General features: G+C 44.5%; 1 protein-coding gene across 5 annotated transcripts in view; it reads left to right on the top strand.

Annotated features, from left to right (window-relative positions):
- Positions 1-17,729, top strand: part of DOCK11 (dedicator of cytokinesis 11) — a 198,083-nt gene that overhangs the window by 51,939 nt on the left and 128,415 nt on the right. For 4 of the 5 annotated variants that reach the window (XM_047765108.1, XM_047765105.1, XM_047765106.1 and 1 more), the window contains exon 7: positions 14,647-14,781. In XM_047765108.1, coding sequence (XP_047621064.1) covers positions 14,647-14,781 — 135 coding nt within the window. Of the gene's footprint in view, positions 1-14,646; positions 14,782-17,729 lie in introns of those variants that run through there. The other variant, XM_047765109.1, reaches the window with a different exon arrangement.

Raw genomic sequence — 17,729 nt, forward strand, 5'->3', positions numbered from 1 at the left:
AGCAACGCGGGATCCGAGCCGCGTCTGCAACCTACACCACAGCTCACGGCAACGCCGGATCGTTAACCCACTGAGCAAGGGCAGGGACCGAACCCGCAACCTCATGGTTCCTAGTCGGATTCGTTAACCACTGCGCCACGACGGGAACTCCCTGTAAAAAATTTTTATAAGGAGCCCTAGCAAAAAACAAAACAAAACAAAACAAAAAAAACCAAAAAAAAAAATCCCAAAAGACTTCGGTGAGAGGAGTCTCACAGATGTACGGAATCTCAAAACTCTGAAATGTCAGGATAAATTTAGAAGTGCACCTTTTTAAAGAAATGTAATTATTATCTTCTGAATCAGGATGTTCAAAAAGAAGGCTGTCAGCTGAATGAAACAAAAGGGCATCACAGATGCCTGTGTGGAAAAGAATGCAGTGAGTAGAAGAACAGTGCACTGTCTTTATTTGGCCGATATTAATTAGGTGCTTATTATATGCTGGCCACTGTGGGGGAATAGATGGATATTTAGAATGGGATCCCTGGCCTCCAGTAGCCTCCAGACTAGGTAAGAAAGATACCCAATGAACTGCCCTACAGAGTGGTACCTTAGTGCTGTCAGAACCAGAGCGTTGGGCAGTTTGGGCAGAAGAGCGAGTCTGTGTCCAGGGCCAATGGCAGATAACATTAGAAACAGTGAGAGGGAAAAAAATTGTTCGTGGCCTTGAATGCTTTGGACGTGGGGTTGGCTTTTGTTCGGGAGGCTGTGGAGAGCCATGAAAATCTAAAGGTAGAACTAACAAGCTCCTCGAAGATGCTGAGCAGAAAAACAAATTATCCTCTGATACCAAATATAACTGTTCTTTGAGCTGTTCAATATAACATCATGGGGTTTGCTGAGGATGATTCACACTTCCATTAAGTATTAAAGGTCGTTCTATCTTTCTCAGAGCCTGCCAGCACAAACCATGGGTGTCTACCAAGGGGAGACTCACATTTTATCTTAATTTGATATTTTGCCTGCTGCTTTCCATGTAGTGGTCATGTCCTGTTCTCGCTTTAATTTTCAAGCTCTGCAAATAACAAGTCCAAGTTCTAAGATGCCTCCTATGTGTCTCCTGCACCTAAGCCTGCGACTTGGCACATGGCGATGATGAGGAAGTCCATTTATTGAATCCTTGGTATGTGCCAGGCGCCATACCGAGTGTTTTATATTTTGTATCTCATTTAATCCTCATGGCAGCCCTAGATGCAGGTGTCGTTATTATTACTATTATTACTATTTTTTTTTAAAGGCTGCACCCGAGGCATATGGAGGTTCCCAGGCTAGGGGTTGAATTGCAGCCTATACCACAGCCACAGCAACACCAAATCCGAGCTGCATCTGCGACCTATGCCACAGCTTATAATGTTTCTCCTATCAGAGGTATCAGGTTCAGAAATGCACGTGTGAAGGTGATAATTCTGTGCCATTTGTTAAAAATTGGTTCTCCAGTTTCTTGCTTTTCTTCCTTTTTTTTTTTTTTTTTTTTTTTTTTTGCTTTTTAGGGCTGCACCCTCGGCATATGGAGGTTCCCAGGCTAGGGGTTGAATCAGAGCTGTAGCCTCCGGCCTACACCACAGCCACAGCAACGCGGGATCCGAGCCGCGTCTGCCACCTACACCACAGCTCACGGCAACGCCGGATCCTTAACCCACGGAGTGAGGCCAGGGATCGAACCTGCATCCTCATGGATACTAGTCAGATTTGTTTCTGCTGAGCCATGATGGGAACTCCGGTTCTCCGGTTTCTTAATCCACTCCCTTCCCCTAACGTTCTTCAAATATTCAAATGTTTTACCCATACTTAAGCTTTAGTCCAAGATAAAGTAAACATAAGGTATGGAAACCGGGATTCCTAAAACAAGACGCTAAGGAATTAATATGGTTATGAAACAGTTCACCACTGGATTCCTTTCCATAGCGAGTTACTCCTGTGCCTTTAAATTATCATTCACTTTCCATATATCTTTTTTTGTTGGCACTCACATATCATAACACAAAATACAGTTGTCTCTAAAAAGTGCATGCTTTCAAGTCTCTTTTCATAATTCGTGAAATGCAGATTGGTTGATGTGGGAGGCAGAATAAAGCCCCCCGCCCAAGAGGTCCATTCCTAATCCCTGGAGCCCTTACATGGTGAATGTAGGAGACTTAAAATCACTAGTCAGCAGGTGGGGAGATTAGCCTGGATTATCCAGTGTCATAAGGGTCCTTATAAGTGGAAGACAGAAGCAGCAGAGGAAAGTTAGGGAAAGAGATGAGGACAGAAGCAGGATCAGAGGGAGGCTTAGTGGCTGCTTTGAAGACGGAGGAAGGGCCAAGGAAGTGTGTGTGGGGGGGTGCTCTGGAAGCTGGAGAAGGCAAGGAAGTGGATTCTCCCTTAGAACCTCCAGAAAGGACACAGCTCTGCAATCACCTTGATTTGAGCCCAGTGAGAGCCCCATTGGACTTCTCATCTCCAGAACCGTGAGATAATACATTTGTGTTGTTTAAAGCCACTAAGTGTGTGGTAATTTGTTACAGCGGAACTAGAAAAGCAGTCCACTCAGTCAGACATTGATTGTTGAGGCCTTCCATCATCTGCCCCTGAGGTTGCAAACCCCACCGCTTCCAGGGGCCAGGCAGGAACCATAAATTCATGACGTGGGTGGTGGTGGGTCTGAGAGGCAACCCAGTGACTACGTGGCCTGGCTGAAGGGTTTCAGCTGCTGCCTGTTTCCAGCTACTTGTTGCCCTGCTGCTGCTGAGCTAGGCTTGTTGCTTTTCCTCTTTTTTACCCCCCAGCTGTTCATATTCTGGCCACTTCTTTCTTCTCCTTTTTTTTTTAATGAGATATAATTCACATTCCATAAAAACACATTTCTTTTAGACATCTCTACCAAACAGTAGGCAAAGGAAGGAAAAGAAGTAACCTAACTTTGGTGACATAGGCTTCACACAGCTCTTTTAAGCAATGAGTGGAGAATAATTTGAAATATAAAGGCCATAATGAGCTTTGGGAATTGTCTCTGACTATGGATTTCCACTCTCCCCGCTCTTCTGTAGCGTGGGTGCTGGCTCTCCATTTTGGATTTCTGGGAGCTGAATATACATCCTGTATCCTTCTGGTTTTATCTCTTAAACCACAGCACTAGTGGTGTTGTCCCAGCTTTTATCACGGCTGGAGTCGGCATGAGAGGAAGCTTTAGCCAGATTCACTCAAAGCATCTGAGGGATTTTGTCAAGATAGTTTTTTTTTTTTTTTTTTTTTTTTTAAGAATTATGCTTTTGGAGTTCCTGTCGTGGTGCAGTGGTTAACAAACCCGACTAGCATCCAAGAGGACGTGGGTTCGATCCCTGGCCTCGATCAGTGGGTTAAGGATCCGGCATTGCGGTGAGCTGTGGTGTAGGTCACAGATGCGGCTCAGATCCTATGTTGCTGTGGCTGTGGTGTCGGCTGGCAGCTACAGCTCCGATTGGACCCCTAGCCTGGGAACCTCCATGTGCCGTGGGTGCGGCCCTAAAAAGATTAAAAAAAAAAAAAAGGGAATTATGCTTTAACTCTTATTTAGTTTTAGCATAGTCGAAATCAGTGGAAAGTCGCAGTGTTTACTGTGCTCTGTCTCCCTGTATAAACAGAGGGCTTGTGAGTGTGGAACAGGCGCGGGGTGGGGGGCTGGGGACTGGCTGTGGGCAGCAGTGTTTTGTAGTCGCCAGGCTGGAACTTGGTGAGGGCCAAAGCAGGAGCCCAGGGCACTGGGAGCCTCAGGCTTGTAGACTTAGGTGCTCTGTCCAGGGTTCGGGGGCGTCCTACACCTTCTTCCCGAATCAGGCCTGGATTGGCTCAGGCATAGGACAGAAGAACTGAGACCAAGGGCTGCAGGTTTATGAGACATTCCACAGGGAAAAAACCCTATATATTTGTGCTTACTGTGTTAGTCTTGGAAGAGAAGCATGGCAACGCATCTCATAAGCAAGTGGGAAGATGATTCAGGTATGCTGTCGGCTGAGTCATTTTCCTGATCCTGGTGGCAGTTTTACCTTGGGTGCATCTGGAGTCCCCTGCCTGCTAGCAGTTCCAGCCCACACGGATGACACACTTTGGTGGCTTCAGCAATGAATACCACAGGGCTAGAGCTTGCAGAGTTTGAGAGCAAAGAACCTTTTCTATCAGAACATTCCAGCATTGACAGCCCCTGCAAATTCAGAGCAGGCTAAGCAGGAAGCTCCAGCAGAAGGATCTGGGTATTAATCATGACTCATTGGCAAATAACAGCCCACGGGGAGCCATGCCTCTTCCCTCCTGTTTTATCTGTGCCTCCTAGATGCGCTGTGGCTTGACATTGGCCTGCAGACCTTTCTGGGGATGACAGGGATTAAAAGCAGGGCGGCTTGGTGTCTTTCGGAGTGAGGTTGAAGTCTACAGATCTTTATTCATTAAACGATTTCTGGATTTTAAAAGCTGTGTAGAATCAGTCCTTTGGAAAATTTGAAATTATGCACGACCACGTCAAACTTTTTATCAGCAAGTCTGAGTCCTTTTCCCGGGCCATTTCAACTCAGAGAAATAAGGGCATCTAATAGCCAGGAAGGAAGAAGATGAATCATGAGAGAAGGTAGAAAGAAAAAAAAAATGACGGCAAGAGGGTTAGAAAAGGCTCCATAAAGCCCAGAAATTGAAAGGGAATCAGAAGATTCCCCCCTCCCTTTTTTTTTTTTTGGCTGTACCTGCAGCACGGAAGTTCCTGGGCCAGGGATCGAACCCGTGCCATAACAGTGATTCGAGCTGCTGCAGTGACAATACCAGAGCCTTAACCACTAGGCCACCAGGGAACTCTCGATTTCTACTTTATAAGGTCTTTTGAGAAAGCAACCATATGACCTAGAATGCAATCTGAATGGTATAGCCAAAGTAATTTGTTTATGAGCTGCCTTAGGAAGTTAAACCTCCCTAGATAGACAGTTTTGCAGGAACATTCAAGCCAGTGGTGACGGGCTCTAGGGAAAAGGGGCTGGAGAAGGCACTAAGCTGAATTCTTCGTATTGGAAGCCTGGAAGACCTTGTATTTGTGAAATAAACATTTGTATTTTCCGCAGGATACACCTTTCCACCAGCTCTGGTCAGTTCAGATAGAATCTGGGCCATTTTCTGCACTTGTCATTATTTTTCCAAAAGTGCTTGCTGAGCTTCCCCATTTATTGGCTGAGAACGAGCCCTGAGGAGCCCAGGCTCCAGGAGAGCTGCTAATGATGTGTGTCACTCTCCACGTCACAGTTGTCAGTTGTCGGGGCCTGAGCGCGTCCTTCCACGGAGGCGGATGCTGGCAGCAGGCGGCTCTCACAGAAGCGCTGCTGGTTGTCTGGGCGCAGTGACCACTTTACTCAGCTCATAATTGCTCTGTGCTCGGGGTTCATGTTCAAACAAGACGAGCCTTGTCACAGGTGATTAATTCCCTCAATTTGTACTTTCTAGTTAATGAGAACACACCCCACTGCCACTCTTCAGTGCCTGGAAGAAGTTTTGGAGAGAAATTGAAGATGGCAGAGAGAAGAAGTGCGCTCTGTGGCAGAAACGCCACTCCTAGCAGAAACCTACATGCTCTCTTTCCCAAGTCGCTGCTAGAGACATCTGCTTTCTTCAGCTTCTCTCCGTATCAGTGCAGGAATTTCGTGAGAACTAGCTAGCTCTGATACTGCACATGACCTTCCCTCGGTATTTCAAACTATTTTTCCTAAGGGATATAATGATATATGGAAGAAGGAAGAATCTGATCTTGAGAGTGGTTTTTTCATTAAAAAAAAAAATCGGTTGCAGATTCTTGGCCAACCCTTTGGGACACCCACCTTTATGCATCTTCTTGGCTCAGTTCGGTCACATTCCTCAAGCTCCCTCCTCCTCGTTCTTAGCAATTAAACACTGAAGTGTCTTGGTATGTTATCGGGGTTGCAAGTTCAACCGCTTGATGTATGACTCACTTCTGGTGCCCTTTCTTTCTTTCCTTCTATTTCTTTGCACAGAAAAGAGCCATTTGTTGTACATCCAGAGTCTAAAAGTTCTCCCTTATTCTTTGCCTGTTCTGGGAGCATTGTTGTTGTTGTTGTTGTTGTTGTTGTTTTTTTGGCGTTCTGCAATGGGAGAGCAACAAATCAAGAGAAAATTTCACCTAAGAAAGCAATACAGTATTAAAATAATTGCCAGGAGGCCAAGGGCACTATGTTTATTAGAGCAAAGGGAAGAGGAAATCTTTTATTTTTGATATGTTAATACATTGTGTGCACAAACCTACCAGTCCCTCTCACAGCTAACAAACAGATTACACTCATTTTAATGGGAAAGGGATTTCTCACTAATTGGATTTTTTCTTTTCCTTTTGTCCTTTTGGCTGCTCTGCAGCACATGAAGTTCCTGGGCCAAGAATCAGATCCAAGACACAGTTGTGACCTACACCACAGCTGTGGCAAGCCGGATCCTTTAGCCCCCTGTGCTGGACTGGGGATTGAACCTGTGTCCTTGGCACTGCAGAGACGCCACCGATCTCCTTGCACCACAGCGGGAACTCCCTAATTGGTTTTTTATGTTTCATTTCCTCTCATTTATTGGTGTCTGTTTAAAGCCATTTATTAGGGACTTGTTATGTGTCAGACACTATTAGGAATCAATGAACTCATCACCAAGTATATATTGAATATCTTATTAGTACAAGGTGTTGGCACTGCAGAGGATGGAGAGAAAGAGAGGCGTAACATGTAGAGCTTAAAACCTATTTGGGGAGACGAGACACGCAACGACAATATATTGTTTAAAGGTGGTACAGAGACCCAGTGCTATATGAGTCCAGGTCACTGTGATCTGGGGTCAGAAACGGCTTCTTAAAGAGGTGAGGCCTCAAAGGAAGGGAATCAGAAAGGAGGTGAGCATGGCAGGCAGTGCATGTGTGTGGGGGGGGAAGGGGGTATGTTGGCTGAAGTTGGGTAGTCATGGGTGATGGAGTTGATTTGGTCCCTTGGTATCACCCCATGCCTCAGTTTCTCCTCTGTAACATGGAGATGATGGTAATTACCGCAAGGGCATTATGAGGATTAAATGATATAATGTGAGAAATGCATTTGGCCAGAGACCCTAACAGAGTAGGCACTCTGTAGATGTCACAGATTGTTGTTGTTATATTAATTCTTTTTGGCTGCCCCCATGGCATGTGGAAGTTCTCAGGCCGGGAATCGAACCTGTACCACAGCAGCGACCTGAGCTGCTGCGGTGACAATGCCACATCCTTATCCCGCTGTGCCACAGGGGAACGCCTTACAGATTGTTATTATTTTATATTGTTATTCGGACTGTGCCAAATCAGGCACATAAGCCTTACCATGGGGGTAACTGAGAGTCTTTGGGAATTTGAGCAGGGCCGTGACATGCTCAAAGAAAGTCGATAAATTCATTTGTCTGGAATGGTGGACTGTAGACCCCTTCTTTTAGACTTGGCTTCAAACTAAATAGTTAAAAAATCTCCAGTGTCCAGATAGGAGAGATTTATGAAAAGCAATTTGATTTTTAACTGATTTTCCAGAGTGTTGACCTCTATAATACATTCAAACTTGGGAGGACTAGAAAATGATCCAGTGGAGGGCGATGAGTGATAGATTAGGTTGCCAACCTACTGGTAGGGGTTCTTCAGCAGGATGATGTGCCTGACATTCTGGTGTAATTAACCGAGACTCTTTTCTGATAAGTCGCGGGGTGTTCTTCCCCGTTGTTTCTTTCATCTTGGCTTCGAACAGCTCTGAGACCAGCGTGTCTGTGGCTCCCCTGCATTCTCCTTTTCCTCGCTGCCTCCTCTTTTGTTCTAAGACGTGAGTCAAGGAAGTTTCCCCCACCCCGTTTCCCCACGGCTCCTGGCCCACCTACTTTGCCAAAGCCTTCAGACCATCCTTTTGCAGGGCTCCTGGCTCCTAGAAGTTAGCAGTAAATAATTACCCTCTAGGTATCACACCTAGGTAAACATCCTTGAGATTTATTATATAAAAATCCTCAAAGGCTCTCCTCATTTGAGGATGCTGGGTGCTCACACTTTCCTGCCTTCCATCGCTGATTCCCCTGAGTGACAAAAGGCCTTTGTTTCTGGAGTTCCCGTCGTGGCACAGTGGTTAACGAACCCGACTAGGAACCATGAGGTTGCGGGTTCGGTCCCTGGCCTTGCTCCGTGGGTTGACGATCCGGCGTTGCCGTGAGCTGTGGTGTAGGTTGCAGACGCGGCTCGGATCCCGCGTTGCTGTGGCTCTGGCGGAGGCCGACAGCTACAGCTCCAATTGGACCCCTAGCCCGGGAACCTCCATATGCCGCGGGAGCGGCCCAAAGAAATAGCAAAAAAAAAAAAAAAAAAAAAAAAAAAAAAAGACAAAAAGGCCTTTGTTTCTGCTCCAGAAAGGGTCATATGGTAAATGTTCAAAAGGTTGTCATCCAGGCAGCTCAGGGCCTTCAGGAGACTTGGCAAGACCCGATGGCAGAAAATTATCTCTTTCGGTTGACTCTCCATTTGATTCCTCTGGCTGGCCTGCGTGGATCACTCGTCAGGGTCCATGCTTCTCACTGAGGAAGGTGGGGAATTTTCAGCTATGGTCACCATCTAGGAAAAATAATAAAGATGGTGATGAGGAAGAAGAATATGGGCATTACAGGGAAACAGCCTTCTAGTGGATGGAACCACTGGAGAGTCTGCACTGGAGGATGAATTATTCATTCACTCCTCATTCATTTTGCAAAATTTTATTGCGTTCCAAGCGCTGTTATAGGGACTGCGGATACAGCAGTGGGTGAGACGTGGATCTTAACAGTTTAAAAGAGGCAGACAAAAAAAAATAGGTGAATAAGATATATTTGGATAGTGATCATTCAAATATAAAGTTATAAGGTAACATAAGGGGCTGCCATGAAGGCAGGTAGTAATAGAAGGCCTCTTAGAGGAGGTAGGGTTCAAGTGGAGACCTCAAAAACCCTGTGGCTGTGTGGGGGCAGGGGCTTCCAGGCCAAGGGGACAAAAGTGCAAAGGCCGGAAGGAGGCGTTTTGGTTTGAGGAACAGCAGGTAAGCCCGTGTAACTGGAGCAGCATAACTAGAAATCAAGTCCAAGACGTGATCCAAGGTCGGATCAGGCACATCATCTATGTGGTGGATTTCGGGTCTGATTTTAACCTTGATGTGAAGCCACTGGAAGGTTTGGGCGAGGCATTCTTTGTTGGTCCTTGTCCTGTGATTCTGATTCCAGTTCTGTCATCCACCCGCCTGGGTGAACTTGAGCGAGCTCTTGTGTCTTTCTGTTTGCTGGTAGGTAAAAAGTGGGTGACGATGCTTCTCCTCCAGTGGCATTAAAAGAGTTAGCTGTTGGTTACAAAGGAATTGAGGCCTTCAGGTAAAAGGCAGGATACTGAGTAATCACCACTGTTCTATTTAGTCATTACTTTAACAGGTGTCTTCTTTTTGAAATGGAAAAGCAATGTAGACCTATACCCTTAAATAGGAGCGTTAAAAAATAATGGGGAAGTCATCTTTCTGATTTCCCTTTTGGTTCCATATGAGAGTTCTAGGATGCTCTTTTCTTCTTTGAAAGGCACCTTGGAAACTTTTCAGAAGTCGCAATCCATCATAGATCATTGGAATGTTACGAGAAGAGATCTTACAGATCTGTTGTTGGGGCAGAGTCTGATTTCTGTAGAAATGACTTCTTAAAAAAAATTTCCTGGAGTTCCCGCTGTGGCTTGGAGGTAACAAACTTGACTAGTATCCATGAGGACGCGGGTTCGATCCCTGGCCTCGCTCAGTGGGTTAAGGATCCGGCGTTGCCATGCACTGTGGGGTAGGCCGCAGACACGGCTTGGATCTCACGTGGCTGTGGTGTAGGCTGGCAGCCGCAGCTCCAATTGGACCCCTAGCCTGGGAACTTCCATATGCCATGGGTGCGGCCCTTAAAAAAAAAAAAAGATTAAAAAAAAATTCCTCACTGTACAAACTGTGTGCTTCTAGCCTATAGAAAATCGCATGGGGAATGTGGCCCCCAGCTAGGAAGGCTACTGTATTGTTTGTTCGTTTTCAGTCAAACTCTTTATAGATCATGAAAAAAAAAAAGAATCTTACCGATCATTTGGTGGGATCCCCATCATTTTACAAATGAGGAAATGGAGAGAAGCCGAGTCTTGAGGACAAGTACGCTGCTGGGGAACAGGAGTGCTGGGTGGGAATCAAGCTTTGTCCCCAGATTCATAAGCTACTTACCTTGTTGACACATTGAGACATAATTGCAATGTTACAGGAAGTGATTTACAGTAATTTCAGATCTCTTTCCGTCTCTATTGTAATGATGCGATTTGCTAATACTGGAAGTGGCGGCAGCCACGAAACATCTTTGCTTGGTGAGGCAGCTGTGCATGAAGAAAATGTTGCAGCCTATAATTTGACTCAGTGCCACAAATGTTTTGCTCTGAATTTTCTCTTCCTCTGTTGCTGGCTCAGGACTCTGCCAGTGGCTTCTATAGACTGTACCACTGAATCTATGAACTTTGAGTTTTAGATTTGATCATACTTCAGATTCTAATCTGGTTGTAATTTTTAATGTTAATTTTTGCCTGGAAAATGTATTTTAACTTTTGTCATACATAATTAACTTTTAAAAAGTTTTTTTTTCATTTGAAATCACCCTTATATATATCATTTTAGGTCTTCTTGTTCCATCAACTTAATAACAGATGTGAACTATTGTCATAAATGTAATCAAACATATATATAATACCATTATAATGAACATTTTCCTTGTATATGAATCTAGATTTCTTCAATTATAGTTCCCGTAAATGTAAATGTGGGTGAAATGAGATCTCTCTCTCTCTCTCTCTCTCACACACACACACACACACACACACACACACACACACTCTCTTTCCCAATGCAGTAATATTTACTTGATTTGCTTTGGATAACAAAGTGGTATTTTCTTTTTTATTGAAGTATAGTTGATTTATAGTGTGTTAATTTCTTCTGTATAGCAAGTGATTCATTTATACGTAGTACACATTTTTTTTCATATTCTTTTCCATTATGGTTTGTCATAGGATATTGAATATAGTTCCCTGTGCTGTCAGTAGGACCTTGTTGTTTATGCGTTCTATATACAATAGTTTACATCTGCTAACTCCAACCTCCCATTCCATCCCTCTCCCAACCCCCTCCTTTTGGCAACCACAAGTCTGTTTTCCCTGTCCATGAATCTGTTTTTGTTTCAAAGATAGGTTTGTTTGCATCATATTTGAGATCCCACAAATAAGTGAAATCATAAGCTATTTGTCTTTCTTTGTCTGACTGACCTCACTTAGTATGAGAGTCTCTAGTTGCATCCATGTCGCTGCAAATGGCATGATTTCATTCTTTTTATGGCTGAGTAGTATTCCATTGTGTATAGGCACCACATCTTCTTAGTCCATTCATCTGTTGATGGACATTTAGGTTGTTTCTATGTCTTGGCTATTGTGAATAGTGCTGCCATGAACGTAGGGGGTGCATGTATCTTTTGGAATTATAGTTTTGTCTGGATATATGCCCAGGAGTGGGATTGCTGGATCATATGATGATTCTATTTTTAGTTTTCTGAGGAAACTCCATGCTAATTTCCATAGTGGCTACACCAACTTACATTGCCAGCAACAGTGTAGGAGGGTTCCCTTTACTCCACGCCTCCTCCAACAGTTGTTATTTGTAGACTTTTTAATAATGGCTATTCTCACTGGTGTGAGGTGGTACCTCACTGTAGTTTTGATTTGTGTTTCTCTAATAAGTAGCAATATTATTATTGCTAACTATTGAGCATCTTTTCATGTGCCTATTAGCCATATGTATGTCTTCTTTGGAGAAATGTCTGTTTAGGTGCTCTGTCCCTTTTTTGATTGGGTTGTTTGGTGGGTTTTTTTTTTTTTTTGGTTGAATTGTATGAACTGTTTATGTATTTTGGAAATTAAGCCCTTGCTGGTCACATAGTTGGCAAATATTTTCTCCCATTCTGTAGATTGTCCTTTTGTTTTGTTTATGGTTTCCTTTGCTGTGCAAAAGCCTGTAAGTTTGATTAGGTCCCATGTGTTTATTTTTGTTTCTATTTCTATTTCCTTGGGAGATTGACCTAAGAAAACCTTGGTACGATTTATGTCCGAGAATGTTTTGCCTATGATCTCTTCTGGGAGTTTTATGGTGTCATGCCTTATGTTTAAGTCCTTTAGCCATTTTGAATTTATCTTGTATATGGTGTGAGGGAGTGTTCTAACTTAATTGATTTACATGCTGCTCTCTAACTTTCCCAAGATCCCTTGCTGAAGAGGCTTTTTCCTATTTTATGTTCTTGCCTTCTTTGTTGACGATTAGTTGACCATAGGTCTGTTGGTTTATTTCTGGACTCTTTATTCTGTTCCACTGAGCCACGTGTCTGTTTTTGTGCCAATACTGTGCCGTTTTGATTACTGTAACTTTTTGCATTGTATGAAGTCTGAGAGACTTACGCCTCTTGCTTTGCTATTTTTCCTCAGGATTGTTTTGGCAATTTTGGGTTTTCATGGTTCCATATCAATTTTAGGATTATTTGTTCTAGTTCTGTGAAAAATGTCATGGGTAATTTCACAACAGTTGCATTACATCTGTAGATTGCTTTGGGTAGTATGGCCATTTTAACAATATTAATTCTTCTAATTCAAGAGCATGAGATATCTTTCCATTTCACAGTGGCCTTTTCTGCTTGTATTTCTTTCAGTTGATACTGTCTAACCCATATATGGTCTCCCTGAAATGGAACCTAACCTTTCCAGTCTAACCTGGTAGAGTAGACATCATACTGTTTTTTGTTGTCGTTTTTTGTTTTTGCTCTTTTTTTAGGGCTGTACCTGCAGCATATGGAAGTTCCCAAGCTAAGGGTTGAATCAGAGCTACAGCTGCTGGCCTACATCACAGCCACAGCAACGTGGGATCTGAGCCGTGTCTGCGACCTACACCACAGCTCATGGCAACGCCAGATCCTTAACCCACTGAGCGAGGCCAGGGATCGAACCCACATCGTCATGCATAGTTGGATTCGTTTCCGCTGAGCCATGATGGGAACTCCAATATTTTTGTTATTCATTCTGAAATCAGTGTTGTTTGAACAAGTCCAAAATAACTATAAGCATATGATTTCTTTTTACTAGTTTTCCTAAAAAGAAATGTCCCTTAACCCATTTCTATATTTTGCTTACTCATGCTGTGGGGAAAGAAATTGTTGATATTTTAGATACTTTGCCAGAAGTTAAATAGTTTTCAAGAATGTTCTTGCCAAATAATGCTCTTTCTATAATGAAAGTTCTTAAAATACTCAGAGATCATACTGAATAATCAGAGGAGTGATTGGAAATGGCAAGCTTCCATCTCAAAGCCAACTTCTGCAAGGAAAACAAAATGGCAGAGGAATGCATTTCTTCAGTATTGTCACCAAGAGGCTCTTTCCTTGTCTCTCTTCCCATTCCCACCCTGAAATGGTTTTAGATCTCTTATCCTGGAGAATTTTTCTGTAGCACGTCCTGGAGACAGCTGGCAGTCTGTGGCTTACTGAAAGAAGCATAGATTTCTCAGAGAGCTCTGAATCCCCTTTTTCCAATTCCTCCATCAGGTCCAAGACTTTTTAGAGGGAGAGTAGAGGGGCAGATAAATGAATCAGGCTTTCTCCCTCCTTTTCCCCATTCCTGTGGGTTTCACTGTGAGTTGTAACAACAGGCTACCCCTTAACTGTTACGAATCGCTAATTACAAGCGGATGGCACAATCCCATTGGGTCTTTTGACTCAAATCTCAGCATACAGGACACTAAACAGCAACTGGGGGCAAATAATGGCTGTCAGTGTTTTCCCTGTGAGTGCATTATAAGCTAGATTCTCAAAAGTGGGGACACTGGCACAGCGTGAGTGAGGCGATATGTAAATATTTGGTAGAGGGGTGAGTGTGTGTGTGTGTGTGTGTGTGTGTGTGTGTGTGTGTGTGTGTGTGTACTTGGATTTGTGGTGATGGGAATGAAATTGTAAGAATCCAGTCATGGTTTGCAATTAAATAGGTTGAGGATGCTGTAGGGAAATGGTTAGTGATTTAGATACAGAAATGCTCAATTAAAGTGTTAAAACTTCTCCAGATATTTGACTGGGGGTAAAGCACTTGTTGTCAAGCTTTTCATCTTTTTTCCTTTTCTTTTTTGTCTTTTCAGGGCCGCACCCACGGCATATGGAGGTTCCCAGGCTAGGGGTGCAATCCAAGTGACAGCTGCCAGCCTACACCGCAGCACAGCAACATGGGATTCAAGCTGTGTCTGCGACCTACACCACAGCTCACAGCAATGTCGGATCCTTAACCCACTGAACAAGGCCAGGGATCGAACCCGCAACCTCATGGTTACTGGTCAGGTTCCTTAACCACTGAGCCACTACAGGAACTCCCAAGCTTTTCATCTTAAAACAGTGAAGATAATGGTAATTCCTTACGACTTCTTCAAGTTGTCTGACGAGTGTCAGAATATAATGAATGCCTGTGGCAAGCCCTTCAGGGTTTTTTGTTCCAATGCAATGTAACGACTGTGTATCGCTGTTGGTTTTCCCCCCTTATAGGTATTCAAGAGGCGGTATTTTTACTTAACTCAGCTCCCTGATGGTTCATATATTCTCAATTCCTACAAAGATGAGAAAAATTCAAAAGAATCTAAAGGTTGCATCTACTTGGACGCCTGCATTGATGTGGTTCAGGTAGGGCTGTGGAGGTAATCTTTCTTTCTCTTTCTTGAAGTGGGTCATTGATCAACTATTAAGAACCTCAGCATTTTCCCGCCTTGGTCAATGGCATCTCCATCCACCAAAATATTCATACTAGAAACTCGAAATCCTCTTCAGTGTTCCCACTCACCCTCTGTGCCAATATTCAGGTGTTTACCCAGTCCTTTGGAGTCTGGCTCCAGAGTGCCTCTTGCATCTCTTACCTTCTTCCATTCTCACTGTCTTCTTCCAGTTCTCCCTTTTATTCTCTTGCCTAGACTCTTGCCTTCCTGCCTTTCTGATGTGTTGTCCTGCTCTACCCCGTCTTCATGAAACACAGATGGGGTCCTTCACTTGGCTGTTCAAAATCTTTTGGCTCTTGGGAGTTCCTGTTGTGGCGCAGTGGAAACGAATCCGACTAGGAACTATGAGGTTGCAGGTTCGATCACTGTTCCCGCTCAGTGGGTTAAGGATCCGGCCTTGCCGTGAGCTGTGGTGTAGGTCGCAGATTCGGCTCGGATCCCGAGTTGCTGTGGCTCTGGCATAGGCTGTCGGCTGTAGCTCCTATTCCACCCCTAGCCTGGGAACATCTATATGACACGGGTGTGGCCCTAAAAAGCAAAAAACAAAAACAAAACCTTTTGGCTCTTGACTTACTGACTTGCAGAGTGAACTCGGAAGCTCCCACCAGGGCATTGCAGGTCAAGGCGTGATTTGACCTTATTCTACTTCCTAACGTCGTGTCGTCCCTCTCCCCTGCCCCTGCCCCCAGCATCCTTTATATACTCTATGCTCTAGACACACCAGGCCCAGGCGACGCAGTCCCCAGAGTTTCACATGTGTGTGCCTTTCTTACATTTGTTTCTCTGCTTGGCATGTACTTCCCCATCTGTCCTTGTCTGAATCTTATCTTTTTGTTTGTTTTCTGTCTTTTTTTTTTTTTTTGGTCTTTTTGCCTTTTCTAGGGCCGCTCCTGGAGTTCCTAGGCTAGGGGTCTAATCCGAGCTGTAGCCACCGGCCTCCACCAGAGCCACAGCAACTCGGGATCCGAGCCGAATCTGCGACCTACACCACAGCTCACGGCAAGGCCGGATCCTTAACCCACTGAGCAAGGCCAGGGACCGAACCCGAAACCTCATGGTTCCTAGTCAGATTCGTTAACCACTGCACCACGACGGGAACTCCATTTTTGTTTTCTTTTTTGGCTGCCCTGCAGCGTATGGAGTTCAGATCCGATTTTCAGCTGTGACCTATGCTGCAGTGCTGGAGCCTTTATCCCACAGCCCCAGGGCCAGGGATTGAACCTGCGTCCTGGCACTGCAGAGATGCCACCGATCCCATTGTGCCACAGTGGGAACTCCTGAATCTTATCTTTTAAGGCTTGGCTCAAATGACACTTCTACCGTGAAGCATTTCCTGTTTTCTTCCTCACTCTAATGCTCAGCAAGTGGAATTAAGCTCTCCTTCCCCTGTGCTACCTCTGTGCTTTTTTCTCAATCAGTCATATGCTCATTTGTCACTAGTTCTGCACACTCCCTTTTCGATTACAGAGACCATGTCATATTCATGTCTGGGTCCCTCTTAATAATGAGTAGAATTGAACACAGTAGGGGCCTTAACAAATGTTTGCTGATTTGAGTTACTGAGAGGGCATGGACATTGGGGTTAACATGGATGGGGTGAGAAGCCAAGGGCAGAGAGATGATTCAATAGCAAGTTGACCGACCAAGAGACAGGAGCCATTACTGCAAAGCCAGGGTGGCATGGTTGACCAGAAGGATCACAGGATCACTACGTTGATTGGGAGGCAGGCAATGATGTCGGTTCAATACCTTCAACCCACTTGAATCTTAAATTTCAGAACCGTAAAGTGGGACGAATAGCATCTACTCAGGAGTTCCTGTTGTGGCTCGGAGCGGGTGGAGAACCTGACATTGTCTCTGTGAGGATGCGGGTTCGATCCCTGGCCTCGCTCAGTGGGTTAAGGATCTGTCTTTGGCGCAGCTGTGGTGTAGGTTGGCAGCTGTAGCTCTGATTCGACCCCTCACCTGGGAACTTCCATAGGCCGTGGGTGCGGCCCTAAAAAAAATGTAAGGAAACAATATCCATTCACTCTCAATGAGGTTGCCCTGAGGAGCAAACAGAAAAAAACTTTAAATTGTAAAATATACAAAACATAAAGATCTATGTGAGTAGACGTTGCCTTCCTTAACACACATACACAAGCACACAGGCACATGCATGCAAGACAGCTTTCTTATCGTACAGGGAGGACGAAGGCACATACAATTTCCAGATTTTCTCCGTTAGTCTAGTCTGGATTGACCTTCCTTTATGGTGCTCCCAGGCTCTGCTCTCCCTTTCTATTTATGATTCGCCCCCTCCCAAATATTTTCGAATATATAAATCTTTATGACTTGCTACAGCAGTTTAATTTCATCCTTTACTATACTTTGAAGATGAGAAGGAGGAACTTTATTGGTTCCTTCTTGAATAATGACCATGCAGCGCACAATTATTGATTCCTGTGCCTGACGTCTTTGGGAGAAGGGGGAGCGTGTGTCAGTTCTTTAGCCTGACAGAGAAGGTGGTTCTATAAAAGAAGGTGCCATCCTGTTTGAGGAAAGGAGGAGGCTTTTATTTTCCTTGGGTGCTGGTCTTTGGCCATTTCCATCATGCGTATTGAGGGCCAGGATTTAATGTGACCCAACTACAGTCTTCTTTTCTGCTACGGTGATGCATTTCATGTCATGCATGGTCAAGTGAATCAGAGAGCAAGAGTGCATTCTTTTTTTTTTTGTTTGTTTTTTTACCTTTTCTTGAGCCACTCCTGCGGCATATGGAGGTTCCCAGGCTAGGGGTCGAATTGGAGCTGTAGCCACCGGCCTACGCCAGAGCCACAGCAATGTGGGATCCGAGCCGCATCTGCAACCTACACCACG

The sequence above is a fragment of the Phacochoerus africanus genome, chromosome X (assembly GCF_016906955.1).
Source record: "Phacochoerus africanus isolate WHEZ1 chromosome X, ROS_Pafr_v1, whole genome shotgun sequence".
NCBI classification, from domain to species: Eukaryota; Metazoa; Chordata; class Mammalia; order Artiodactyla; family Suidae; genus Phacochoerus; species Phacochoerus africanus.